This window comes from Fusarium pseudograminearum, chromosome 1, assembly GCF_000303195.2.
Source record: "Fusarium pseudograminearum CS3096 chromosome 1, whole genome shotgun sequence".
NCBI lineage: Eukaryota > Fungi > Ascomycota > Sordariomycetes > Hypocreales > Nectriaceae > Fusarium > Fusarium pseudograminearum.
The window spans coordinates 3,216,483-3,242,747 of NC_031951.1; the positions used below are offsets into that span (position 1 = coordinate 3,216,483).

The window sequence follows — 26,265 nt, forward strand, 5'->3', positions numbered from 1 at the left end:
CAAATCAGTGGGGAAATCGCAGTCTACCGTCAAACTCTCATTCAGAGTCGATGTGCGCAGCGGGAACGTCTACAGATCTTTATAAAGATAAAGCAAACTAACAAGATGAGCGCTGAATAGTACCACAAGAGTTTCGAGGTGTAGTTGAAAGTGACAATATGCTTGATGGGAATTACCCTAGATGCTGCGTTCGGGCTGACTAACACATTCCAATTGGAACACTGGTGTCTATTCTCACTCTGTAATTTCAACCGTCAAATCTAACAAGAGATAGGTCATTTCCCAATAGATATTAATTATGGCAGGAGTGGTCCAATGTATAGTTTAACCAGATACTGTTTTTTACATACTGTTGTAGTATTGTTTTTTTTTATAACTGTTAAACTCATATCTCTTAACAGATCGAATGAGTAATTCATTTATAGTTTAACCCGCTGTCGTCAATATGTAAGAAGTGATGGCACTCATCCTCTCGCTTGTGAGCTTTAGTGATATCTTCAGCAGCTCTCTTCCAATCTCTGGCTCTTTCTTCTGAATCCTTGCCCACTGATCGCGGTCCATCAGCCAGACCACGCAATCCCTTTCCACAACGGCTGTCGCAGTTCTGTCAGTCTCGGAAAAGAAGGGCAGCTCGCCGAGGGTCGTTCCAGCGACAATGCTTTCGCATAGCCATCCTTGGGGGAGATCGTACTCAGCACGCACGATACCACGCTCGACAAGGTAGAATCCGTTGGCTTGTTCTCCACGTCGGAAGAGAACAGTTCCAGCTGGGATCTCACGACGAGAGAAGTAGGAAGTTGCTGGGAACCAGAAGTCCTCGTTCTTGTCACTCAGACCCTGGAAAACCTGGAGCATGAGGCGAAGAGGCTCCTTAAAACTCTGCCACTTCTTCGGGTTTTGTACATCCACGCTGCTCAACGTATCGCGAGCGGCCTCGGCAAGATGATTGCGACGTGGTGAGTTGAAAGGCGGATCAAATGATGAGAAACCAGATGACTTGTTTGAGGGAACATCCAAGTTCTGGGCTGACTGTGCCGAAATACGTCTCAAGGAATTTATCTCTTTCTGCCGAGCGTAAAGAGTCTTGAGTAGCTCATTCTCACAACTTTCGAGGGCAGAGTTCAGGTTCGGCAGCATCATGACTTCAATGCCATCGTTGCCGAGTCCAACGGCCCTCAGGTTGCGACCAAGTTGAGTCTCTGAGTCAACGCCACTCAAGACGAGAACCACATCCTTGTTGTCAAGTAATCGACTGATGGTATTGAAAGCCTCGCCCGCGGAGTAGTCGAGCCCCGTCACATGCCACATATCGAGGATGAGGAACTTAATGGGTTGTGCAGTGAACGCGCTGTCCTCCAAGAGCGCCCGGATCCTCTCTTCCACACTGACAATGGTACCAAAGAAAAGGTAGCCTGTGAGTTTGGCGATGTAGATCTGTCGGCCGACTTCGTGTAGGTAACGTTGCTGGGACGGATTACGTCTTACAGTAGACGTAACTATATCACCAGAGTAGTTTCCGCGGATGGCGGAGACACGGGAGGTTTGTAGGATTAATGATACAAAGGCCAACAGAATACCAACTCCAATACCGACAACAAAGTCATGAATGCCCATGACGAGAACAATCACAACGACAGTTAGGTATTCAGCCAGCTTGAGCTTCTTGCGCGGAAGCCACAGAGCCTCAAGCAGTAGCTCAAAACCAAGATCATAGATCAAAGTGCCCACCATCATAACCGGGATATATCCAATGAGAGATGGGCCAATAACCATGATGCCGAACGTTGCCGCGGCTAGCATGTAACCCGCGAGGCGGCTGTTGCCTCCAGATCGCATAAAGAAGACTGTATTTGCATAGACGAGGTAGTTTTGAATGCTGCCAAAACAACCTGACAAGAAGTTGGAGTACCCATGAAGTCTCAACTCCTTGTCAAGATCAGCGTGGTCTTCGCCACAGTTAAGAGCCAATGCAGGGACGTTGATTGGGACGTGCAGGATGCCGAAGAACGTCAAAGCAAGCATGGCAGGCACACATTCAATAACCGCATCCCAGCGAACAAGGTGGAACTCTGAGCCAACAGTTAGTATAGTAGAGTGAGAGGTCTTTGGAAGTGTGAGCTTACTGTAGAGGGTGTAGAAATACCACCATGGCTCTCCAGAGGGAGGACCCTCAAAGATCCAGCCATGGTCGCGAAGTGTATCGATATGTAGTGTATCCAACGCAAGTACAAAGAAATAGAAAATCAGAGGGATCGCTAGGATGAATAACGGAAGAAAGAACTTGGATGTGATCTTGGACTGGCCATAAAACAGTATGATGGCAAGAACCAAGGGGACAACCCACAAAGGCACGGTGGCTGGGTCAGAAAGCTGCTTCAGAGTATCGAGGTTGTACTGAAGACTGCCATCGAGCCGAGCGGAAACCTCGAAGCCAGTAGCGATCAGGAACCAGCCAACGCCTCCAATGCAGCCAATTAGGATATGCCTGGGAATGAAGCCGACCATATAACCAACTTTAAAGCGGCCCATGAGATAGAAGACAAGTCCTGTCATCATGGCGCTAACAGAGAATGACACAATAGTAGTGGCAATGACAGCATCGGGGTTTTCTTCCCCAACAATTTCTGTGATCTTGCCTGCCATGTTGTGAAAGAAGGGGACGACTTCGATCTGGTGTGTGTTAGCAGATGTAAGTTTAGATCGGAAAGGAGTCGACTGACTAATTCTGAACCAACAGCGCCTTTGAATATACTGCCAGATGAGAAAGTGATTTGCGAAACAATTGTGCTAACATAAAAGACGGAAATTCCAGCAGATCCAAGGTGGGAGAATATTGGCTTTCCAAGAGGGAAAAGAATCATTCCTGCAATTGTTAGTTACTCTGTAGAGCCATGATTTTGAGAAACATACCGTATGAAAGGGCATCCAAAATATTGAGTAAAAGACCAACAGAGACAGCGGGAAGACATGAGGTTGGTGTAAGAACGACATTATTCCAGAGCGCCTGGCGATCCCATTTCCTGGGATTAACAGCAACCGATATCCTCTCTTCCATTCTGTGACCGACTTCTACCAAACCACTAAACCATGAGGGCTTTGACTGAGCCTTTTGTCCCTCAAGGTCAGAGTAAGATCGTCGACCGCCTGAAGTCATGCGCGCGAGCAGAGGCGTTTGTTCCGTCGCATCTTCTGCGTGACTAGTTCGGCGTGGATCCTGCTCTGCTTGGTTGTCCTCGACACGATCGTCTCCATGCTGTTCATGTGGGTGATCTGGCGCAATCGATTGAGGAGGCGATCGCTTGAGAAGGTTTGCCAGTACCGACGGCCCTGCATCCGCATCGAGGTCATCTTCGTTACCATCTGGTGATGGCGGCTCGGGAACTTCAAGAATTGTCTTCGAGAAACGGCCATTCTCAGCTATAGACGAATCGTCAACAACCTCGGAGTCAATTGAGTCCTGATAGGAGACTCTTGCTCGCTGGAGGACGGACGAGTTCTGTTGTGTTTTGGGGTCGGAGAGCAAGTAGGTCGCAAGCTCAGCGGTATCCTGACGGACGGATCGAGCGTTCTGAATACTATCAATTGGTGCTACACAGAGGTTAGAACAAGACGGAAAACGCTGATGAACAAAGATTCGGGTGCAACGCACCTAGGCTATCTCGCATAGAGCCGTGGATGAAAGACCTGATAGGTTCTCTGTGACCAGCAGCAGAGCTAGTCGAGGACGGTCTCGCAATTGGAAGATTGGGACTGTGACCATGTTGCGGAGGAGAAGTTGAGGGCTCTTCGCGAGGCAATTGAGCTTGCTCGTTGTCCCGCTGTGAAGCGGTACTCAAAGCTCTCCTCCTCCAAGGAGTAAAGTTGAGCGGCGACGACATTGTATGGGAATTGGGTCGACCGCAAAGGCACCTATGAGTGCAGGATGCAGCTCGTTCTAGGTGTGTCGCATGAGCAAAAGGTGGTGATAGTCTTTGTGTACTTGGGTTTGTGTTGCTGTTCCAGGGTCCAAAGAATGAAGGGTACTCAAACAATAACGACTGAGACAAGAAACATTCCAGATGAAGTCCTCACGTTAAAGAAAGACCGCGAAGAATTCGTGGGGAATGGAGTGACGAATGTCAATCATCTGCGATTGCGACGCAGTCAACTCACCCCCAAGCAAGGATCGGGGGTGGTGAAAGCGAGCCTGGTGGGGCGTCTCATGACACTATCAACTTATTAGTTAGGCTCAGCAACCACAACGACCTGGAACCTGCCAGCTTCAGCACAGTCCAGTCCAGTAAGGTTGTCAACGGGCAACGAAACGTGAATACGCAGAGGCTAATTTTACAGTTTTTTCCATCTTTTTTTATTCTGATGCCTCTATGCTTACCTTGCTGAATCTATTCATTTATTGGTTATGCTATCACGACAGATCCGTCGCTAGAAATCACACTATTCAATACCGTAAATCTTTTCATGATCCTGAAATCCTTGTCATGAGCCGAGACCGGCATGAACGCCGGATTCCCTGCAGTTACAGCTGCAGCTGTAGCATAATTTTTTCTTCTTGTCTCTCACATTTTTTTTCTTCTCACCTGTGTTTTAGGCGACAAGACCCGCTAAGATTGACCGAGAACCCACTAACAACCGCCACAACCAAAAAAACATGTCAAACTTGGTTGCAACGGCCGCCGAGTCTGGCCGGACGGGCCGAGCGGGTTAGTGCAGGGGCAAGAGAATTGATAAGACGCCGTTCGTTGGGTAAATCAAGATTCATTGCTTTATGTAACTCTTGTCCAGTTAAGATCATCGCTCTATCTGCAATAGAGCATATCTACGCCTATCTAGGGGTTCTAAAAATGGAGAATGTATGCGGGGACGTTGAGATTTCCGCTGTCAATGAGTTCTAGGTCTGGACTGTATCAAGCATGGATTCGTTAGTTTGCTCAGACTAGGTAACTTCAAGTGTTACCATTTGGCTTGGGCTGAACTCTATTCAATCCAGGGCGCTATTTTTTTTGTTATTGTTTCCTTCTCCTTAAGATATCCATACACTAATCGAGATATCTGATGAACTTTCTGGTTCCACCACAGCTACAACTAAGCTGAGGGGAACATCCCTCGCGAGGGTTGCATTTGAACGGACAACGGAGTTCCAAGCGTGACGCTACTTCTTTCTCGTGGCTTGCAGATTGCATTAGAACTAAATTTGCAAGACAATGACAGAAAGGTGCAATAGAAGTTGCCTTAGTATATGGCAAAGCTTTTACATGTGATAGTATCAATGCTATCTAGCAGGGTATAACAACACAACAGTCATGATCATTTAAACCGTCTGGCAAATCCAGCGGATTGTGACCCCTCAACCAAGCTTATGCAAATATCCTTGTGTTATAAGTCTTTCGACATCTCCTTGGCGAACGTAAAACTGACTGTTTTTAGTCAAAGTGATAGCCCTGCATCAGTCAGCTAAATGTCATAACACTCACAATCTTCTTGCGCATAACTCACCCGTATTCTGTTTGGATCTCTCCAGCATCCTTGATGACTCGTACGTCAATAAACAAGTCTCGTGGCGGCTCCAGGCTACCCGTGAGATCGATATCCGTCCATTGACCTTTGTATGCGGCCAACACGTCACTATACTGCCGAACGTACTCCTCCTCTTGCGGGCTCAGACTGCTCGTCGCACCGCTGCTTCCTGTGCCAGAGTTGCTCGTATCTCGTACTTGCTGACCAGACAAATCAACTACGTCTGATCCATTCCATACCTGCTCCTCTAGCTTGTCTGTCCGTGTCCGGTGGTAGGCAAGTAAACACCTTTTGTTCCTTCGCATAGATAGATGGTTCACGAGAATTGTATAGGCAATTGCCTGGTCGGCGCTGGGGTCGAATGAACCTTGGAAAGGCTCGAGAAGTTCTCCCACATCTTTGTCGAGGTCCCTCACTTCGCGTGTCACGGCGCGGACGATCTCGGTCTGGTAAGGTGGTAGATGTGCCAAGTTCTGCGTTCGTTTGGCATGTTGGACCTGGCATCAAAAGTCAGAGCTGGTTAGGTGTGGTGTGGTGTGGTGTGGTGCGCTGCGCTGCAAAGGGAAGAATACCAGCTTGTTGCCCAAGTCTCCATACATAGTGCAGCTGGCCCGAGTATGTGTGCGCTCAAGTGTCTGTGTTGTCTATCTGCATATCCCGACTATCATCGATTCGAAAGATACAAAGTTTGTATGATATTCTGAGAATGGCGGTCTAGTTACGTTCTGGGCTATGACATCTTCATTTGAGCGGTAGCATCAAAAATGCAATAGTGTCGCGTTGTCTAGGATGAACTTGACCGCGACTAGTGGGCTCCATCAACGCGCTCACCAAGTCTTAATTACCCCGCCATCACATGGCCCAGAACGGATACACATTGCCCGACATGCAACTTTTACACAGATTTGCCCCTCATCAACATTCCATGCCTAAAAATAATAATGGTGGCGGGGTACGAATTTTCTACTCTGATGTGGCGGCACGTTGAGGGTGAAATGTTCATAATTGGTTTCACGGGCAAATTACAGGATTATCATGTTTTGATCTATCATTTTTTGTTTTTATTTTTCATCTATGTTTGGTGCGAAGGTGCAGGATTCATGATTTTTTCCGCCTTTTACGTAGCTCATTTGAAAATCATAAGATCCCATTGGTCATCAATCCTCGCCGTCGTGCCTCATCATAAGTTGACATTGCTAACGCAGGCTTTTTACAGCTTCTGCATGGCAGCAACGTCGGTGGACTGGACGTAGTCCTCGAACTCCTGGATCTCCTCCTCAAGGTCGGCGACGGAGATCTTCTCGTCCTCGACAACGAGGTTGATCTGGAGCTTCTTGACACCGAAACCAACGGGGACGAGCTTGGAAGCACCCCAAGTCAGACCATCCTTCTCAATAGAACGGACGGCAGCCTCGAGAGCAGCCATATCGGTCTCGTCATCTGGAGATTGTTAGCATAATGACTTCTGTGTTATTTGCAGTGAAATAAACTTACCCCAAGGCTTGACGTCAAGAGTGACAACGGACTTGGCGATGGTCTTGGGCTTGTTCTCCTTCTTCTTGCGGTACTCAGCAAGGCGCTCCTCACGGACGCGAGCAGCCTCAGCATCCTCCTCCTCATCTTCGCTACCGAACAGGTCGACATCGTCGTCCTCCTCAGCGGCGGCCTCCTCAGCCTTCTCAGGGGCCTTGGCAGGGTTGAGGGTCACCTCGGCGGAGCCGGGACCGTAGGTGCTGTAGGCAGCAGAAGCATCACCGGGAAGGGTGGCGAACTGGCTCTCGTAGCTGGCGATGTGCTTGTACCATCGAGCGGCGTGGGGGTAGCTCTCGCCGGAGGGGGGGCCGGAGAGAGCCTTGAAGGCAGCAACATCAGCCTGAGAGGCAGATTGGCTGACACATGTTAGCACATAGTCTTGACAAAACAGTCGAGAAGTGAAAATAGTGTGTTTGAAAACAGCTCAGAGTTGCACAAGTGCTTGTTGCTTCGTCAAACGGCGGGTCTTGAGTCCACCTCCGAAACACGGACCAATTTGTCTCATCACAGAAGTTTTGCATCGAGAGGGAAATGCGAAGGAAAATCGGGGAGGAGGAAATACATACCCAACAATGTAAGAGCGGGTGCTCAACCAGCTGTTGAGCACTGAGTTCAACTGTCAGTGTCCATGTCCATGGCGCGGAAACGAGAGGCGCAGAAATATCAGGCCAGGGACATACCGTGAGCTCCAGTTTCGGAAAGGAGGTCGGTGAAGCCCATTTTGAAGGATGTGAAGAGTTGAGTCGAAAAGAAGAGAAAGGTCGGGTATTTGTAGAGCTGGGAGAGTTGCGAGAAAGAAATTGGGTTGTCTGGTCGATGTCCAAGGTGGGGTTTATGAGATTTTTCACCTAATTTGCTTTGACTGGGTCACCCTGCGAAGGGTGCAACGGATTAATTACATCCGCGGACCGACCTTCAAGCGTCATGGGCTAAGGTGCAGGTGGGTCTAGAGCTCTGTTAGGTAACTACCAGACTACATACCACAGCTTGACGACGTAAGAGCTTCTGCAGCCTTGTCAACCAAAGTTACTTTTTTAACACTTCTACAGATACCTTCGACATAATCGACCACAATTCTTTCCATCATTGGCAATCAAGAAATCCCCAACATGCCAATCTTACCAATCATCACATTCAAGGCCGGCCAGTGCGAGGTTGATGTACGACAGCTCATCCGCGCTCGAGATCCTAGTAGCATCCACTAACTCGACTCTCCAGACCTCCTCTAAGCCTTACAAGGTGAAGCCGCAATCTGAGCCTGGTTACATCTATCTATACTCCGAAGATGGTAGGTCCTCAACTTTGTTTTTGGTGTCATTGATACTGTGACTGACGGTGAATTCAGATCTTGTCCATTTCTGCTGGCGCAAGCGCAGTGAGCCACTCGACAACCCCGAGCTGGACCTGATCATGGTTCCCACCGATGGCAGCTTCACTGCCTACGAATCTACAACATCTTCCGAGCCCACCTCCAAGACTGATGGTCGCATTTTCGTCCTCAAGTTCTCTTCGTCATCCCAACGATACATCTTCTGGCTACAGTCAAAGCCACAGAGTGAGAACGGAGACGCAGCCTACTACAGTCCTCGTGATCGCAAGATCGGCGATATCGTTAATCGATTGCTACAGGGCGAGGAAGTCGAGGTGGCTGAGGAAATGGCCACCGTCCGCAACGATGACCAAGACGACGATGAGGACGAGGCCATGGAGGATGCCGACAACCAGCGTCCTCGAGAGCAACGAGGCAGCGGAGGCGCGGGACCTGATGCTACAGGAGGAGATGTCCGCGAGGAGGGCGAGGGCTCGCGAGAGGGTGGAGCTGATGGTGCTAGAGCGTAGGTGAATCCCTTTGCGTGGTTGAACAGAACGGCATGCGTGCATATGATGGAATTGGAGTTTAGACCTAGATCTGGGACCGCAGTTTAAACTGTATAAAGCTAGTTTTCTTCGCTGCGAGAGGAGAATAGGGAACTAGTGTCATGGCGCTCCGTCTATGGCATCAACTTTGAAATGTGACAGCGCTGACGTTGTTCCAGGGTCTCTTCCTCAGCCCCTGGCACCGATGCCTCTGCTGCTGTGAGGAGCTTCCTTGACTCCCTTCGAGGTCAGTCAGGCATCTCTGGCGGGCAGCAACAGCAACAAAGTGCCGATAAAGCGTACCCTTACCTTAACCATCTGCTTCCGACCTCTATTACGGTACCAATGATCGATTCAGCCCCGGAGGAGTTTGCCGATACGTTAATCAGCTTCCTACCGCCTGCTGTCGTCGTTCTTGCAAGTGGCTCTGCCAGTGCTGTTGATGGCAAATCAGACCCACCAGCTGCCACTGTGGAAGCTTCCAAGGCATCTCTCTCACTCGACGACAAGCGAACGCTGTTGAAGAAGGTGTTGCGAAGCCCTCAGTTCAACCAGGCTCTGGCAAGCCTCACCATGGCTATTCGTGATGGTGGCTTGCCTAGCATTGCCGATGCTCTTGGTGTCAAGGTGCAGGATGGCGGATATCTACGGGGTAGTGGCATGCCCTTGGGTGGCGGTCAGGCTGTCGAGGCATTCGTGAATGGAGTGAAGAAGACTGTCGAGGAGGAGAAGAAATGAATTAGATGAGCCTACCTAACTGGTAGCACCTTTGTTCTCGAAGCATCTACAACGGCGTTTTCTCACGTTACTCTGATAAAGGTCGATCCTTATACAATCGTTGGCGTTATACGGTTGAAGACTGGGGCTCATTTCCCTCCCAGAGATTCTAGAAAAACATGAATAGACTCATCCATTGATAAGACGTGTTTTTACTGAAATTCCAAATAAATAAATAAAACACGAGCGCTTCGACAATATTTCAGATAAATCGTGCTGTGAATACCTAGGAAAGGCTCGACAACATAGATAATTGATTCGGTGGGGCTTTGACTTGTTGCCCAGGCGCCACTATAGTACCTACGTCGAGTCAAGACCCAGTTGAAGAAGCATACTGACGTACAGCGGCGCGCGCCTCAGGGTATTCTCAGCTATCCTAACTTAGCTCATTAATACCCAAAATTTGTACCTCGATCTTGATTTTTCAGTCGCATTACCAATACACTTTGTCTTTTGCTTCCTCAATCATCTCAAATTCGTCGCGATGGACCTGCCGTTCCCTATAGACCCTCGCGAGTTCGACAGCGATGATCGTATATCGTTTTCCAAGCTCGACAAGAAGTTCATCGCGGTTCATGACGATGGCAACGAGTACGAATTCGACGCCGATTCTAAGCGATGGATTCTTGCAGATGAAGAGCCATTGGAACCGCCAGTAACTGATGCGTATGATGATTTCGCTGAGTTTGCATCAAACGAAGCTGCAGAGGACGGGTCAAGGAAGCGCAAAAATGGGTCGGGTCAGGATTCTGAGGTATGTTCCCATCACCACTTCGTCCTGGCAGTCTTGCTGCGCGCAGATCGATGAACCACAACCTAACCCTCTGAGTAGACTCCCGAACCATCCAAACCATCACGGCCAAACAAGAAGCAAAAAGCACCTCCGCAACCCAAACAAAACACAGCTGTGTATGTCACCGGTTTACCTCCCGATACAACTGTCGAGGAAGTACACGATCTCTTCTCACGAAAGGGCGGTGTTATTGCGGAGGAAATTGATAGCGGTGCGCCGCGAATCAAGCTTTACAATGATGCTGACGGCAACTTCAAGGGCGATGCTCTGATTGTCTTCTTCAAGCCCCAAAGCGTCGAGATGGCCATCATGCTTCTTGACGATACAGATTTCAGATTTACTGCGAGCGGCACGCACGAGGGTCGAATAAAAGTACAAGCTGCCGATTCGAGCTACAAAAAGGTCAAATACGACCAAGAACCTGGCGCTGGTGCTGGTGGAGAGAAGAGTAACGGCGCAGCTGAGCGCAAGCCACAGAACAACCGCGACAGGCAAAAGATTATTAAGAAAACCCAGAAGCTGGATGCAAAGCTGGCTGACTGGGATGATGATCTGCCGTACCCGGGACAGCCGGAGGCAGCAACCAAGTGGGACAAGCTTGTGATTCTTCGGCACATGTTTACGCTGGAAGAGCTCGAGGAGGACCCTGCTGCTCTGTTGGAGATCAAGGAAGATATCCGAGAAGAATGCGCCAAGCTGGGAACAGTGACCAACGTTGTGCTGTTTGATCAAGAGCCTGAAGGCATTGTCTCGGTCAAGTTCAAAGACACAGTATCGGCCCACGCATGCATCAATCTTATGCACGGGAGAAGATTTGATGGTCGAACGGTGGAGGCTTTCCTGGCAACAGGAAAGGAAAAGTTCAACAAATCAAAGGATGAGGAGAACCATGAGGACTCGGATTAGAAGCGTTGAGTTCCGCAATACACGTTTGGAAGATAAGTCTCGATTAGAATGTAAGATACCCATAACTCAAGTTTAGACACGCCCTGCGCAATACTTTCAGAGCTCAACACAGTTATTTCCAGGTTCTGTTTCGTACACCCAACTCGATTTACGTTTACGTAGATTTGGGACTGATGCCCATTTCAAGTTCTTCGGCGACTGTATACCATATAGCAGCCTCAATAATGTTGCAGATCACCTGTAACTCTTCGTCATCTAGTTTCATTATTGTTAGTCATTTCTTTACTTTCTTGGGTATATCTCGATTGCCTGAAAGCAAATCTCACCTCGTGGGGCGTAAACCATGACAAAGTCAGGAGAGACTGGGCTCTTGATAAATCGGCCTGTCCAAGCCAGTGGATGTCTTTGGCCCCACCCTTTTTCCAACACCTCTTTGATATCGTCAGGGTGCAGACACATGTGCATGGAGTGATCTGAGTCATGGATGTGGCATATCTCACCCTGACAACTTGTCTGTACAGGATGTCTGGCGAACAATGCTAAACCATGCTTCTCAACGCACGACCTCTCAGTGCCGAACTTCTTTGGGTTACGGTTTGCCAGTTTTGCCATGGACCAGCGGACAGATCGGTAGCATTCGTAAGATCCATGTTGGTCGAGTTGTCGTTGAGGAGCGATTCCAGCAACGGTAGGGCGTGGACCTGCGCGGTATGGGAGTCGTTGGCGACGGAGGACACCTGACGTTGGGAGGCGCAGAGGATCAGGTTCTGGCGCATCGTATGGGTTTCTTAGGGCCCAAATGCGAAACCAGGATATACGGAGGTAGCCGGCAAAGGTTGAAGGTGTACCGCCGGGGCCCAAGTTGAGGAAGTTCACGTAATCGTTGTGAATTAGTAGGACAACGGGGACGAGAGCCACGAGAGCCTGGGCATGATATGCATCAAGAAAGTGAATAAGTAGGACAAGGGCGATGGAAGACAAGAATATGTTTTTTCCATCAAGAGTCACGGAGATGGGTTGTTGGCGGAGAGCATGTGAAAGCTTGAGTGACTCGAGCTCTGCTTCACCCTGAAGATGTGGAGGAGGAGAAGCCAACGTCTCTGTGGAAGTGATTGCAACAGATGACATTTTCAGGATAATGGATTATACAGTGCTTGGATACAATATGTGCTGAACGTCAAGGTGAATTTGCAACCACAATGTCACCTGTAGTGTGTGTGGTTGGTAGGGTATGTGGGGGAGCTTGGGGAGGCCGTGTAAGTGTGGTGCGATATTGATGAGAGAGGCAGAGGAGGTCCTGTCAACTTTATACAAGCATTGACAATGATCGACCTTGCAACGTAACCTGGGGTAAGATAAGCCAGGTTCAGCTGATCCTCGTATCATATGCGGAGCACACTACAGTAGAATCTTACAAACTGGGGAGGGAAGAGGGCAAACCAAGAACTAGAGACGGTGAAAGGAACAACGGGAGGGGATCGTCATATGATGTCCCTCCAGGAGCATAAGCTAGGGAATAGTCGAGAAGCCATGGACCAACCAATTTAAGCCCATATGCAATGGGTACTTTATTGCACAGTTGCCTCGTCTCTTGGTTGGAGTTCTGCTCGGCGAGTTACACCCGTTTATGACGTTCAATGCGAAGACAGCATACGTCTAAGTGTTAGTGAGTATTATTTTAGATATATCACATCGAGGCACTATACATTGAATGGTTATCCTGTCCAAGAAGAATGACAAAAATACAATATCACAAAGTCACGAGGCACGAAACAAACCTTGAAAAAACAGGGCTCTGTATGGCTGAGACATTGAAAGCTAGCGAATTGATATGCTGCAGCCGCCTGCGGGGCATGACGTTCAATTGAAAGCTTGGGAATCCGATCAACAGTCTTACTTCAGTGCCGTCTTACCTTTTTGTAAACCTTCCTCCTTGAGGATCTAATGCGCTGCTCAGCCATGACATAGTTACCTAGTTTCACTCGGATCTTCCACCCAGCGATCCGGTTTGGAGTAGCACAATCGTGTAAGTTAGGTTTGCCAAAGACTACCCTAGACGAGGCGATAAGATGGTGGTCAGCAGAATATCTAGGCGCTATCTAAACAGCGGCATACCTGGATTCATACTTATTCGTATGAATCCTCAGTAAAAGAACGCCGTAGATTATCGTGAATTCCCTGTTTTTTCGGATCCTTCCAATAATTTCTTGGTCTATCGTTCGACAAAGGCAAATTGCTTGAACTGACTCGCTGGCAGATGCAAACTCGACAGCTCGCTCGCTAATAAAGTTGACCACGACACAACCCAGTAAAGTCAACCAAGAGAGAACGAATTGAAACCAAAGGGCCCACGTTCAATACAAAATACCGAATTGCTCTCTCAGCAGCCATTCATTGGTTACTCCAAATTAAGGCCGTAATGCCACATCGATAGCTGATGTTTGTGTTCGTATCTAAGCCTAAGCTCGAGGTTGCTCAGCAACAACCGGATCCGTAACAAAACAAACCAACGAATGACGAAGCTCGAATCATGGGTCAACCGCCAACTAAGAGCGGTCTAAACAGCTGCAAGGCAACATCCTTCAACACTTTCTGCTCCTCATGACAACTTTTTTTACAGCAGTCTGATATTCAATTCAGTTTAATTGTTTCCTTTCGTTAAGCGTTATCAATTCCTTTTCAGCAATTAGGAGGACATATCACAAATAGATAACCCTGCCGTCAGAGCGAAAGGGTCAGTTCCGAGACTTCCATGGAATTCCTCTCATGCCTGCTAACATTACCTTCCCAGACACAAAATTATATCCCATCATGGGGGGCCTACTAAAGAACCCTCTGCGACCACGCGAGCCAAAGCTCCCACTATACCAAAAAGTCAACTCCCCAAACAAAGAACGATTTTCAGACGACGACTACTCCTCCGATGAGGACAGCGACTATGAAGATGAGCCATACTCACCCGAGAGCTCTTCGGCGGGCTCTTCAAGACATACGTCGGGATCTACAAACAGCGGACTCTTAATGCTCCCCAGTCACCAGAAGAAGCCCCTCCCCCTCAGAAGAAGAATTGCCAAAGTGTATCCCTACAGAGTGCCAAACAAGGTCACCCGCTACTTGTTTTGCACAGTGATATCCCTCATCATTATTATGGTCCTGAGTCTGGTTCGCGCGAGCCAGGTCGAAAACTGGAAGGTTGCCAACGGCAAGGTCGACAACAGACCACCACCGCCACCACCTGCTTGGGAAAAGTTTCCTTTCCTCGAGAGATACTATGGCGGACTTAAGACTCTGGTTAACTTCAACGAGCTTAAGCCCGAGTGGCCTCATGTCAAGAACGAACCTGAGATGCTGGGTGAAGGCAACGACTGGAACAAGCAAAACGAGATCAAGAGCGGCAAGAACAGTGACAAGGATAAGGACAAGGACAGCGACGAGACCGACAAGGCCGCTACCGAAGAGATTGAAGCTGAGGTTCAAGGCACCAAGGCTCCCAAGAAGGAGACCAGAGATGAATCCAAGCCCAAGGACGACTCTGCGGATAAAAAGGAGGACAAGCCGAAAGACGACCCCAAAGCCACCAAGGCAAAGCTCCCCAAGAGCAACGACTGGAGTGGTTATGCCAACAAGACCAAGGAGACAGACATGCAAGAATGTTTCCTGGATGTTGACGGTAAGGTCCGAGTCCCACAGCTGCGATACTACAATGGCCGCCCGCAAGGATTCCCCGAGCACGCTGTTGGATCTTACGAGGTTTTGGACCTACCGGAGGACATTTGTTTCGATCGCTACGGCCGCTATGGCCCCTACGGATTTGGTTACTCTTCACGCAATGGAGGCCTCAGCGTTGGTGAGCATGGCCTGAAGGAGGGCTCAGATGCTGTTTGGGAGAACACACCCCGTGTTGATTATCGACATATCGACTGGGCTGATGTTCAGCGACGCTGCTTCAAGACCAACCAGGCTCGCTTCAAAGAGGTGCCCGAGAAGATTCAAACTCCTCATGGATTCTTTGCTCATGAGCCCAAGCCAAAGGCTCTGCCTAGCTCTACCCTCATGCGTCGTGGTGTCGAAGACGAGAAGCCCAATACTGTAAAGGAGACTCCTACCTCTAAGGTCGAAACTACCAAGACCGAGGCAGCCCAGGCCAAGCAGACGACAAGCTCCGAAGAGATCAAGTCCAATGTTTCCAAGGTTGACGAGTCAAAGACAGTCGAATCTAAGGTTAACACTTCAAAGGCTGCGGCGACCAAGGTTGCTGAGGTCTCCAAGTCTGAAACCCCAAAGCCCAAAGAAACCATTACTCAGAAGTCTCAACCTGAGAAGTCCAAGGTCGATGACGACGAGGAGTCAGAGAATGATGTGCCGGAAGTCCCCAAGGTTGAGTCACCCAAGGCATCCGGAGCCGGATTGTCACGAACAGCTGTCGTTGTGCGCTGCTGGGACGAGTACAACTGGCGCGAGGATGACATTGCCCACCTTCGATCTCTCATTACTGAGCTTGCCATCACTTCTGGCGGACGTTATGACATCCATCTGTTGGTTCAAGTGAAGAATGAAGCCGCCCATCCTGTTTGGGCAGACGAAAGAATCTACCAGGAACGTATCGAAGAGTCAATTCCTGAAGAGTTCCGAGGTCTTGTGACCCTGTGGTCAGAGACTCAGATGCTCGCTCTCTACCAAGGCATCTACGATCACTTCTCTCGTGGCCCTGACCTGCCCGTTCATGGAGTGTACCGCGGTCTTTCTATGGCCATGCAGTACTTTGCCCACAAGCACCCCGAGTACGACTACTTCTGGCAGTGGGAGATGGATGTGCGTTATACTGGTCACTACTACGATCTTTTCAGCAAGGTCGAGGGCTGGTCCAAGGCTCAGCCCCGCAAGGGTCTCTGGGAGCGCAACTCCCGCTTCTACTTCCCCAGCATCCATGGCACCTGGGAGGATTTCTCGCAGATGTCTCGTGTTCAGAGCCAGATGGGTGTCGTTGGTGCTGACAACGTGTGGAAGGGCGTTCATGGTCTCGACGGCAAGACTCCTGACCAAGACACCAAGGGCCACCGTACTGTCTGGGGACCTCTTCGCCCCAAGGATGATGACGACTGGTTTGAGCCTGGCAATGATCCCGTTGCTCCCACCTCTTATGAGAAGGATCACTACCAGTGGGGCGTTGGCGAGGAAGCTGATTACATTGCGCTCAACCCCATGTTCAACCCTGACGGTACAACCTGGGGTCTCAAGGATGATATCACAGGCTTCAACCGATCAGAGGGGCTTCCTCCTCGTCGCGCCAACATCATCACCACTTCGCGCATGTCCCGCCGACTTTTGACAACCATGCACAAGATGACTGCCTTCAAGAAGCAATTCGCCTTCCCTGAGATGTGGCCTGCTACTGTTGCTCTGCAGCACGGCTACAAGGCTGTCTCAGTCCCCCATCCCGTCTATGTTGACCGAACCTGGCCTCCAGCTTACATGGCTCAAGTCTTCAACAACGGCCGTGATGGCACAAGCGGCGGCTCTCGCACCAGTATCTTTGGCGATCGTGAGCACAACATGCACGGTCTCTCGTGGTTCTACAATTCAGGCTTTGCGCCAAACATGTACCGTCGCTGGTTGGGTCTTCGGGTCAACAACGATGGTGGTGAGGAGTTTGAGGGCACTGAAGATCAGAGCAAGAAGGGCAAGGGAGTCGGCAACATGCGCGGTGGTGAGGGCAGAATGTGTCTGCCCCCTATGCTACTACATCCTGTCAAGGATGTGGAGTTGCCTGTTGAAGCTCCTAAAGCTGAAGCTGAGGAGGGCAAAGCCCCCCAGTCTGATCCTGGAGCCTAACCTACCCTTTCCCTTTTTTGCATAGAGGACTCCAAGAGTCATGTACGGCGTTTTTAGGTTTTGCTTTCTGGATGTTTTATAATGGGTTTACGTCCTGTCATGTATACGACGAAATATGTCAACGGGATGATAATGACCTTTCAAGCTGCTAGGCACTGTAGTATATACGGCTATCCTTTGGGTACCTGGATTTAGACTGGATGAAGTTGAATAATGAACATGCTTTCTCATGAACATATATCTACAAGTGAATGTTTGCAACCTGCGTGGGAAACTGCTCTCCCCAGCCTCATAACCTGATCTTAGACGGTAGATCTCGTCCAAATCGTAGTGATATTTGGCTCAACAACGTAAAATGGTTTACACAGATTTTCTGCTGTGACATTGGCGCAGATTTCCGACTGCTCTTTTGTGTGATTGTTTCATGCATCCCGAAGCTCCTAGTTTTGCGCCGATGTGTTGTTCGCAATTGCGACGTGTAAACAAACAAACAGCATTTCCCGGGCAATTCTCCATACTGCCCCTTTTCTCATATTATCGCATAACCTTGAGCAGCCCCTTAGACCACACGCTTGACCTCGAAGAAGCGTCGCAGCCACCAGACCTGGAAGAGAGACTCGCCAATGACGACACCAATAACGAACATGTTCCACCACTTGACTCGGCTGTTTGTGCTCTCGGCGGTGTTTCGGTGGGTGCGCTCACGCATAACGATATACTCTTGCTCGTCCTTGACTTGGGCAAGGAGATCGGACAGTTTGCGGACTATAGGAAGACCTTTGTAAGCTTATTGAATAACTTCACGAGACAGAAGAGCATTTACCTTCACGGTCGAGGGGGTCGGAGGGCATCTCATGCTCGCTCACGTAGACAATTCCGTGGACGTTGAAGGAGACCTCCTTGGTGTTGGCGCCCCAAGCCTCGTTACCGAAGCAGTAAAGGTATTTGCCGTCGTGCTTGGCTGTGAATGAGTAGTCACCGTTGGAGATACTCTTCTCGTTTGTCTCGTATTGTCCAGTGGGGTTGGTGATCTGTCCAAGTTAGCATCCCGACCACCACCCTGATTCTTTTCAGGACACATACCCAGAAGTCGATATCGAGGTTGCCTGCGCTACCGAATTCACGATCGCCAACCTGGAAGGTAACGGTCATGGTGTCATCCTTGTGGAGGGACTCGTGGAAGCATTCTCGACCGTGGGCGGGCAGGACGATGTTGTGAGCAGTGACGGCTGAGAAGACAGCGGCGGCCACGAGGGCCTTGGCCGCAGAGATGAAGTACATTATGGAGGAGACGGGAGTCGAGGTCGGGTATCGATTGATCGCTATAGCTTCAAAAAATGAACGTCGTGGTCGTTTCGCGATCCTACAGTGTTATCATGTCCCTGTAGGAGCTATACTGTCCACTAAAGTCAAGCAAGGTATGGAGACGGATTCGAATCGCGACGAATTGACACCTTTCCACAGCTTATTGGAGGAGCAGGGGGCCTGTCGTTGCGTCTCTCTCGTCCCGTCTGGGCAACCACGGTTTTGCCGAGCTCAAGAGATCAGTCAAGTCGAGTTCCTGCCAGCTTGCAGCTTCTATTCTTGCCAAAATTCACAAGCCAATCCCGCAACTCCAGACCCAAAAGGGGGAAAGTGGGCAACGGTGGGTCACTGTGGCTTGAACCAGGGCATGCTAGGGATTAAGGTACCTTGGATTGTCGTTTATCTGTCCTCGCGAATACCTCATATGTACCTCAAAAAGGGATGAGACGGCGGGACCTGATTGCGCGGCTCTCTGATTTCTGTTGTCTGGTAATCACAAATGGAATTCATGGTGAAATTTGACTGCTGCTCGCTACTTAGCATGCTCCAGTGGGCTTTGAACCATCTGTCCTTTCAAGAATACTGCCAACAACAGGCTTGCCTAAAATCGTATTCAATAAGCGTCTTGATTCAGAACCGCTCTTATCAAGTTCCCACATTAAAGTGAATAAAGTACCCGAGATCAAAGAGGTCACTGACCATGTGGCGGTGCGATTGCGTTGTCTGCCCCTCAGCACTCCCTGTCTGTTGTAACGATCCCCTGAAGCACAATCGAAACAGGCCCTGGCTCCAGTGTTCCCCTGCAAGTAACCAGTAAACAGTCCAGTAACACTGCTGCACGCTCACCAGCCTCAGCCCCCCAGCCCGAGGCCAGGAAAAAATAGGACATTGTCTCTCACCCCTCTCTCCCTAAAGTGATCCATTCTCACACCGACAAGTCACCACCCGACAGAGCCCACCCCCAATCCAATCCATCCATATTATCCATCCATCCATCGTCGCTCGTCGTTTTTTCTGCACCACCACTCCAAGGACCGCCCCACGATCCAGTAAGTTCAGCGTCTTTCTGTCTATTGCTCGAGTATCTTCAGATTCCGCTTCCTGTTGTCTGTCTATTCCCGATGCTCGTCTCGATGGCTTCAAAGAGCTCCCGTCCGTCTCACGCTGCCGCCGCCCGATGATCCAGATTCGCCGCCGTGCTATTACCCCGTTGATCCGCCTCGTGACGGCCCAAACCACCATGTCGACGTACAGCATAGCACAGCTTATCTCAATGGATTTGGCGGCAGCCTGGAACGAGAACGCTTAAAAAGCTCAGAGCCCCAAGGACTTGGATGATGGTGACGGTGGGGAGGCGTTGGTAGATGAGCTCTTGATCGCTGCCTTGCTCATCAACTTATGTGTCCTTTCGCGACACTGCCATAAAGCCCGCCATCACCAGACATTCAGCCTCCTGTTCTGTTCCTCCCTTAGCTAGACGTCTCCTGCATTCTGTCTTAGACTTTTGTCTCTTCCCTCTTTAACTCAACTCAAACCTGTCTCCTTTATTTTTACTTTTACCCCTCGCACGCTTCAAAGTCCCTCGCCACGTCTTCTTCTTTCAACATTTATCCCCCAGCATCGCTGACCTTGCGCCTTCGCTTCTAGAACCCTTTACTCTATCCCTAGAAACACAGGCCTCGACGCCGTAAACCGCAAACATGGGTCTCGCCTTTTCGAAGCTTTTCGACCGACTGTGGGGGAAGAAGGAGATGCGAATTCTGATGGTTGGTCTTGATGCCGCCGGTAAAACCACCATTCTCTACAAGCTCAAGCTTGGTGAGATCGTCACCACCATTCCCACCATCGGTATGATACGCCCTGGATCCTTCAAAACAGCGAATGTTGCTAACCTTTCTTCCTCAACCAGGCTTCAACGTCGAGACCGTCGAGTACAAGAACATTCAATTCACCGTGTGGGATGTTGGTGGTCAGGACAAGATCCGTCCTCTGTGGAGGCACTATTTCCAGAACACTCAGGGTATCATCTTCGTCGTCGACTCCAACGATCGCGACCGTATTGTTGAGGCCCGTGAGGAGCTCCAGCGCATGCTCAACGAGGATGAGCTCCGCGATGCTATTCTCCTTGTCTTCGCCAACAAGCAGGATCTTCCCGTACGTCACGACCCCGCCTTCACATTTCGCCTAACAGCATTCCCCTCAATATGTCATTTAAGTGCATCACCATGATGCTAACATTATTCCTCAACTAGAACGCCATGAACGCCGCCGAGATCACAGACAAGCTTGGCCTCCACAGCCTGCGACAACGCGCCTGGGTAAGTAACGAACCATTAATCTCTGAGTTCCAGAAATCGACATATCCCTTCGTCTGATCACATGCTAATCTTGCACCTTTTCTCCCAACAGTACATCCAGTCCACTTGTGCTACCTCAGGTGACGGTCTCTATGAGGGTCTCGAGTGGCTCGCCAACACCCTCCGAAAGGCGGGTCACCAGTAGAAAGATTGACGAGAAGCATCTCTTAAAGAAACCCGCCTTTTTCTCTTGCTCTGCCACATACTCTCAAATGGCTCTTTGTGTCGACTCGAGGTTTCGGTTGTAATTTGCAAAGTTATCGGTCAACCAATCGAAAATGAATCCTTGAACCAAAGTCGCATCTATTCACGTTTTCTGTTAAAGCAACCTGTTTCTACGCTTCCTCCGTCTCTCAATGGTGCTTCACTGTGAGCCTCTCGGTTAACGTTTGTTTGCCATCTGCCAGCGCCAGCTCGCCTCCCGAGGACCACAGAACGTGCTTTCTTTTTTTTCTTCCTGGAGGAAAAGTCGGGTGATGATGGGAGGCGTCTTATGGGGAACCCCCGGGGTATTTGTACAGTCGTCAAATCGGGTATCGTGTTTGTTCTTTGAAAAAAATGCATTCTTTGCAGATTTTATACGAATACTCTCGCAAACCGTGGCGCACTGGTACATCTATCATTTGCTGTTTTTTTCCATTTCCTTTCCATATTGCTTTGGGGAACATGACCATGATGATCAACTCGAGTAACGAGGAGTAGAAACGAGGCATGAATTCGGGGCCAGTATGAGATTGGGTCGTTGTAGAGATTCTAACTGTTTTATTCCATCTTCATATCTATTTTGTAGCCTAACCTGTGATGAATCGGTGACATTTGTATGTTGTTGCATGGCTCGTTAATGTCAACTTTCTTATTACGTCCCTGATGTACGACCTAGGGTTGTACATGTAGCACGATGTGTAAAGTAGACAAACATACCAACCAGCTGCACTGTTACTTGTATGATTGCATATCAAAAACGTTCCACCTCTGTGATAAATGTAACAAGTACTACCATTCAATACAGTAGTCTAGAAGTCCACCATTTACTTGTCGCCCTTGACTATCCTTATCAAGAGGTTACTTGCAAAGTGAGAATTACCCTTTAGAGTTTTGGCAAAGCCCTTAGTTGTACAATTATCGTCTGATGTAAAAGCTCGAACACGAATGAGCACAAATATTGTTAAAATTAGAAAGCTGAGTGGGTATTTATTAAATCAAGGTTAGAGACATTCTATGCTAGGATGGTTATACAGTATGATGCTATTTATACAAGACATTTTACAATAATTAGACATGAAACACATAAACTCATTAAATGCGAACGGAGAAACTTTCAGTTTAGGCCTCCTTGGACTTGATGGCAATGTCCAAGCCTTCCTTGTCCTCGCGAACCTTGATCTCGGCCGTCTCTCCCATCTTCAGCTGGCCCTTGATGATCTTGTCTGCAAGGCCATTGCCGATCTCGTTTGTGATGAGTCGGTTCAAGGGACGGGCACCGAATTTGGGATCGTAGCCACGCTCCGCAAGCCAGTCTCTAACGTCGCCGGGAACATCGAGCACGATGCGGCGGTCGTCGAGGCGTTGTTGGAGTTCCTTGAGGCGTATATCCACGATGTCGCGAAGAGCACTGCGGGCAAGGCGCTTGAAGACGATGAAGGAGTCGATTCGGTTGAGGAATTCGGGTGGGTAAGCTGAGGCGACAACATCCATGACGGCCTTGCGGACGGATGGGTCGATCTCACCGTCAGCTGTTTCGCTGTAGGGATGAAGGTGGTTCTGACCAACAAGGATGTCGGCACCCAAGTTGGACGTCAGAACAATGATGGTGTTCTTGAAATCGACCTTGTGGCCTTGAGCATCTGTGAGGTAGCCCTCGTCCAGAACCTGGAGGAGTAGGGCAGAGATATCACGGTGTGCCTTCTCAAACTCGTCAAAGAGAAGGACAGCGTAAGGCTTGCGGCGAACCGCCTCGGTCAGTTGGCCAGCGTCTTCGTAGCCAACGTAACCAGAAGGCGCGCCAATGAGTCGAGAGATTGTGTGCTTCTCCTGGAATTCGGACATGTCGAAGCGAACGACTGCAGACTCTGTTGAAAACAAGAACCCAGCAAGCTTCTTACAAAGCTCTGTTTTACCCACACCGGTAGGGCCTAGGAAGAAGAAGGAAGCCAAGGGTTTGTTCTCACCGCTCAGACCAGCTCGCTGGAGACGAACTGCATCTGACACAGCCTTGATGGCTTCATCTTGTCCCTTGACTGCCTGGCTAAGTGAGTCCTCCATGTGGACCAGCTTCTCGATGTGGCCTGAGGTGAGCTTTGTCACGGGGATGCCGGTGATACGGGACACGACATTGGCGATGTCGTCTGGGCTGACGGAATCATGGATAAGAGTCTCGCTGGAGGTTGACTCTTGGGCCTCTCCCTCCTTGGGCAACTTCTGTTCAAGGTCGGGAATCACACCAAATCTGAGTTCAGAGGCACGCCCAAAGTTTCCTTCTCTCTGGGCCTGCTCAAGTGCAAACTTGGCCTTGTCGAGATCCTCTTGGATCTTCTTGACCGACTCGATCTCAGCACGCTCCTTCTCCCAGCGCGCGTTGAGCCCAGAAATTTCCTCGTTCAATTTCTTGAGGTCATTTTCGAGCTTCTCTCGGCGCTCCTTGCTTGCCACATCAGACTCCTTCCTCAAACTCTCAAGCTCAATCTGAATGGTCATGATCTTGTGGTCAAGACGCATGATGTCTTCAGGCTTGGACTCGTGCTGCAGTTTGAGATGACTGGCTGCCTCGTCCATGAGGTCAATAGCTTTGTCTGGTAAGAATCGGTCGGTGATGTAGCGGTTAGACAGAGTTGCGGCAGCCACCAATGCGCCGTCTGTAATGCGGACACCATGGTGGACTTCGTACTTGTCTTTAATTCCTCTGAGAATACTTATTGTGTCCTCCACGGATGGTTCGCTGACAATGATAGGTTGGAATCGTCGTGCCAGGGCAACATCTTTTTCAATCTGACGATACTCGTTAAGGGTTGTTGCACCACAGCACTGAAGTTCGCCACGGGCCAAAGCAGGCTTCAAGAGATTCGAGGCATCGATGGAGCCTTCAGCCTTTCCGAGGCCAAGGAGGGTGTGCAGTTCATCGATGAATAGAATAACTTCTCCCTCAGCCTGTTCGACCTCTGTCAAGACCTTCTTCAGTCTTTCTTCGAAGTCTCCTCTGAACTTGGCACCGGCGATCAGGGAGCCAAGATCAAGACTGATGACCCTCTTGTTCTTGACACTCTCGGGGACGTCGCCACGAACAATACGAAGAGCGAGACCCTCAAGAATTGCTGTCTTTCCAGTTCCCGCATTACCGATGAGAACTGGGTTATTCTTGGTACGTCGTGACAGAATTTGGATTGTTCGCTGAATCTCGGCATCTCTTCCAATAACAGGATCCAGCTTACCATCCTTGGCCCGGGCAGTAAGGTCGATACCAAATTGTTCCAGAGCAGGCTTCTCCTCCTCACCACCCATATTCATGCGGTGAGTACCGCCTGGGGGATGAGGTCTGCCATTGGCATATGTCCTGACGGCAAGACTTGGTATCAAGCGTAGGGGAGTTGGTCTTAAAGGTTGTGTTGCGAGTACTCGTGTAAGTGGCCGGGCTGATCGAGCCCGGACACTAGCAGCCATACGCTGCGTTGATGTGATTAGTTGTCTTCGCGCCTGCATACTGGGCACTTGAGAATAGCAAGACAATAAACTTGTAAGAGATCAATTGAAAGAGAGAAAAGAGAAGCAAAATCAAAGATTATATCAACAGGCGGGACACCTCCAATTATCTACACGATCGAGGCCTGGGCTACACGCTTCATGACGCCTGGAGCATTTTCTCGTAGCTTCCAGATCCAGGCCCAGTCCGTAATCGGGAACATGAGACTAACAGCTGATAAGATATGAATCGAGGCCAATCTTTTTTGTTATGATTATGTAATATTAGGCTTAGGGCTTGCGAAAAAGGCAGGAACGAAGAGTGGAGATATCAGCACAAATTTTGATTGGGCTGGTGTGTCGGTCTCACTTTCCCACAAACTTAGCGGCTTCCACAAGAAATCTAACATTTCGGGCGCACCTCATCAACACCAAGTGTCTTCCTTTCCTTCACCACCTAACCCCAAGTCTAACAGCCAGGAGAGTCACAATGTCGGCGAAGCCCACGAGCAAGACCTTCGGAAAGTCGACCCGAGAGGTCCCTGCCTCTTCGGAGAAGGCTAAGAAGTGGTACCCCGCTGGCGACGATGCCGAGAACAAGAAGGTGAGTCTCTGGTGATGATTGCGATGCGTTTGCAGGCGTTGCACAAGTGTTCTGGACAGCGCGGTTCGGTCGGATGTATGGAACGCGGATTGAGATATATCGAGTTTCGGTTCGTGAACGACAGGCATTTCGACGCCCAAAGCGCAAGGAGGAAGGCAGCATGTCTAGTGATGCACTATCACTCTTTTTCTGTAAAAAGAAGAGAGCAGTGGCCTCGGCAGTATCACCGCACAAGAAGAAAGCAGTATCATGGGACGACCACAGCCTTCGAAAATTTCAAGAGGCTTCGAGACGAAACGCACAAATCAGTATACACAGAACTGCGACAAATATCGATTGACGACCACACACCCAGAGAGAGAACACATATATAGCAACTGCCTGCAGCATCGTTCAGCATAACCCCAAGCATCAGTCCGCTAACAAGTGGAAAATCATAGGTTCGCAAGGCTGTCCGATCTTGGACTCCTCGCTCTTCCCTCCAGCCCGGCACTGTCCTCATCCTCCTCGCTGGCCGCTTCCGTGGCAAGCGTGTCATCCTCCTGAAGTCCCTCGACCAGGGCGTCCTCTTGGTCACCGGCCCCTTCAAGATCAACGGTGTCCCTCTGCGACGAGTCAACTCCCGATACGTCATCGCCACCTCTTACAAGGTCGACATCTCCGGCCTCGACGAGAGCAAGATTGAGGAGATCTCTCAGCCCAAGTACTTCACCGCCGAGAAGGCCAAGGAGAAGGCTGGCGAGGAGGCTTTCTTCAAGCAGGGAGAGAAGCCCCAGGTACGACATAACAATCCTTGTGCAAGACGTGTGGACAGGGACCAGATTACTGACTTGCGACTACAGAAGAAGGAGGTCAACAGCAGCCGCGCCGCCGACCAGAAGGCTATCGACAAGGCTCTGATTGCCAACATCAAGAAGGTCGACATGCTTGCCTCTTACCTCTCCAGCTCTTTCAGCTTGAGGAAGGGTGACAAGCCCCACGAGATGGCCTGGTAAATGTGCAATCTTGTGTGCCGGGGGTGATGGGAGTACCGGGGTTGCGACACAAAGGGTTGTAGAACGGCAAGGGTCTCCGAAATGGGCTGGTTTTGGCCATGCATTTGAAAGTCGACGGGC

The 26,265-nt window shown here is 49.8% G+C and overlaps 11 protein-coding genes across 11 annotated transcripts, besides 1 other annotated feature; 5 read left to right on the forward strand and 6 right to left on the reverse strand.

Annotated features, from left to right (window-relative positions):
- Positions 1 to 426: 426 nt before the first annotated feature.
- FPSE_08603 (uncharacterized protein) lies at positions 427 to 3,878 on the reverse strand (the record flags this gene model as incomplete). Its single annotated transcript, XM_009261721.1, has 5 exons — positions 427 to 2,069; positions 2,124 to 2,670; positions 2,721 to 2,863; positions 2,911 to 3,588; positions 3,650 to 3,878. 5 exons carry the CDS (start codon positions 3,876 to 3,878, stop codon positions 427 to 429), a joined length of 3,240 nt encoding a protein of 1,079 aa, XP_009259996.1.
- Positions 3,879 to 5,344: 1,466 nt separating this feature from the next.
- On the reverse strand, positions 5,345 to 6,113 carry FPSE_08602 (uncharacterized protein; the record flags this gene model as incomplete). Its single annotated transcript, XM_009261720.1, has 3 exons — positions 5,345 to 5,438; positions 5,494 to 6,011; positions 6,087 to 6,113. 3 exons carry the CDS (start codon positions 6,111 to 6,113, stop codon positions 5,345 to 5,347), a joined length of 639 nt encoding a protein of 212 aa, XP_009259995.1.
- Positions 6,038 to 6,061: a microsatellite.
- A 611-nt stretch (positions 6,114 to 6,724) lies between the features above and the next one.
- FPSE_08601 (uncharacterized protein) lies at positions 6,725 to 7,767 on the reverse strand (the record flags this gene model as incomplete). Its single annotated transcript, XM_009261719.1, has 4 exons — positions 6,725 to 6,954; positions 7,009 to 7,403; positions 7,614 to 7,653; positions 7,728 to 7,767. The coding sequence occupies 4 exons, from the start codon at positions 7,765 to 7,767 to the stop codon at positions 6,725 to 6,727; spliced, it is 705 nt and encodes a 234-aa protein (XP_009259994.1).
- Positions 7,768 to 8,156: 389 nt separating this feature from the next.
- Positions 8,157 to 9,642, forward strand: FPSE_08600 (uncharacterized protein; the record flags this gene model as incomplete). Its single annotated transcript, XM_009261718.1, has 4 exons — positions 8,157 to 8,207; positions 8,266 to 8,335; positions 8,393 to 8,882; positions 9,084 to 9,642. The coding sequence occupies 4 exons, from the start codon at positions 8,157 to 8,159 to the stop codon at positions 9,640 to 9,642; spliced, it is 1,170 nt and encodes a 389-aa protein (XP_009259993.1).
- Positions 9,643 to 10,165: 523 nt separating this feature from the next.
- Positions 10,166 to 11,380, forward strand: FPSE_08599 (uncharacterized protein; the record flags this gene model as incomplete). The annotated part of the gene is made up of 2 exons (XM_009261717.1): positions 10,166 to 10,435; positions 10,514 to 11,380. 2 exons carry the CDS (start codon positions 10,166 to 10,168, stop codon positions 11,378 to 11,380), a joined length of 1,137 nt encoding a protein of 378 aa, XP_009259992.1.
- A 154-nt stretch (positions 11,381 to 11,534) lies between these two features.
- Positions 11,535 to 12,508, reverse strand: FPSE_08598 (uncharacterized protein; the record flags this gene model as incomplete). Its single annotated transcript, XM_009261716.1, has 2 exons — positions 11,535 to 11,635; positions 11,707 to 12,508. The coding sequence occupies 2 exons, from the start codon at positions 12,506 to 12,508 to the stop codon at positions 11,535 to 11,537; spliced, it is 903 nt and encodes a 300-aa protein (XP_009259991.1).
- Positions 12,509 to 14,191: 1,683 nt separating this feature from the next.
- Positions 14,192 to 17,212, forward strand: FPSE_08597 (uncharacterized protein; the record flags this gene model as incomplete). The annotated part of the gene is made up of 1 exon (XM_009261715.1): positions 14,192 to 17,212. One exon carries the CDS (start codon positions 14,192 to 14,194, stop codon positions 17,210 to 17,212), a length of 3,021 nt encoding a protein of 1,006 aa, XP_009259990.1.
- A 559-nt stretch (positions 17,213 to 17,771) lies between these two features.
- FPSE_08596 (uncharacterized protein) lies at positions 17,772 to 18,493 on the reverse strand (the record flags this gene model as incomplete). Its single annotated transcript, XM_009261714.1, has 3 exons — positions 17,772 to 17,977; positions 18,036 to 18,243; positions 18,296 to 18,493. The coding sequence occupies 3 exons, from the start codon at positions 18,491 to 18,493 to the stop codon at positions 17,772 to 17,774; spliced, it is 612 nt and encodes a 203-aa protein (XP_009259989.1).
- A 1,724-nt stretch (positions 18,494 to 20,217) lies between these two features.
- On the forward strand, positions 20,218 to 21,019 carry FPSE_08595 (uncharacterized protein; the record flags this gene model as incomplete). The annotated part of the gene is made up of 4 exons (XM_009261713.1): positions 20,218 to 20,365; positions 20,427 to 20,671; positions 20,770 to 20,835; positions 20,927 to 21,019. 4 exons carry the CDS (start codon positions 20,218 to 20,220, stop codon positions 21,017 to 21,019), a joined length of 552 nt encoding a protein of 183 aa, XP_009259988.1.
- A 1,178-nt stretch (positions 21,020 to 22,197) lies between these two features.
- Positions 22,198 to 24,567, reverse strand: FPSE_08594 (uncharacterized protein; the record flags this gene model as incomplete). Its single annotated transcript, XM_009261712.1, has 1 exon — positions 22,198 to 24,567. The coding sequence occupies one exon, from the start codon at positions 24,565 to 24,567 to the stop codon at positions 22,198 to 22,200; it is 2,370 nt and encodes a 789-aa protein (XP_009259987.1).
- A 469-nt stretch (positions 24,568 to 25,036) lies between these two features.
- On the forward strand, positions 25,037 to 26,145 carry FPSE_08593 (uncharacterized protein; the record flags this gene model as incomplete). The annotated part of the gene is made up of 3 exons (XM_009261711.1): positions 25,037 to 25,150; positions 25,591 to 25,926; positions 25,993 to 26,145. The coding sequence occupies 3 exons, from the start codon at positions 25,037 to 25,039 to the stop codon at positions 26,143 to 26,145; spliced, it is 603 nt and encodes a 200-aa protein (XP_009259986.1).
- Positions 26,146 to 26,265: the final 120 nt, after the last annotated feature.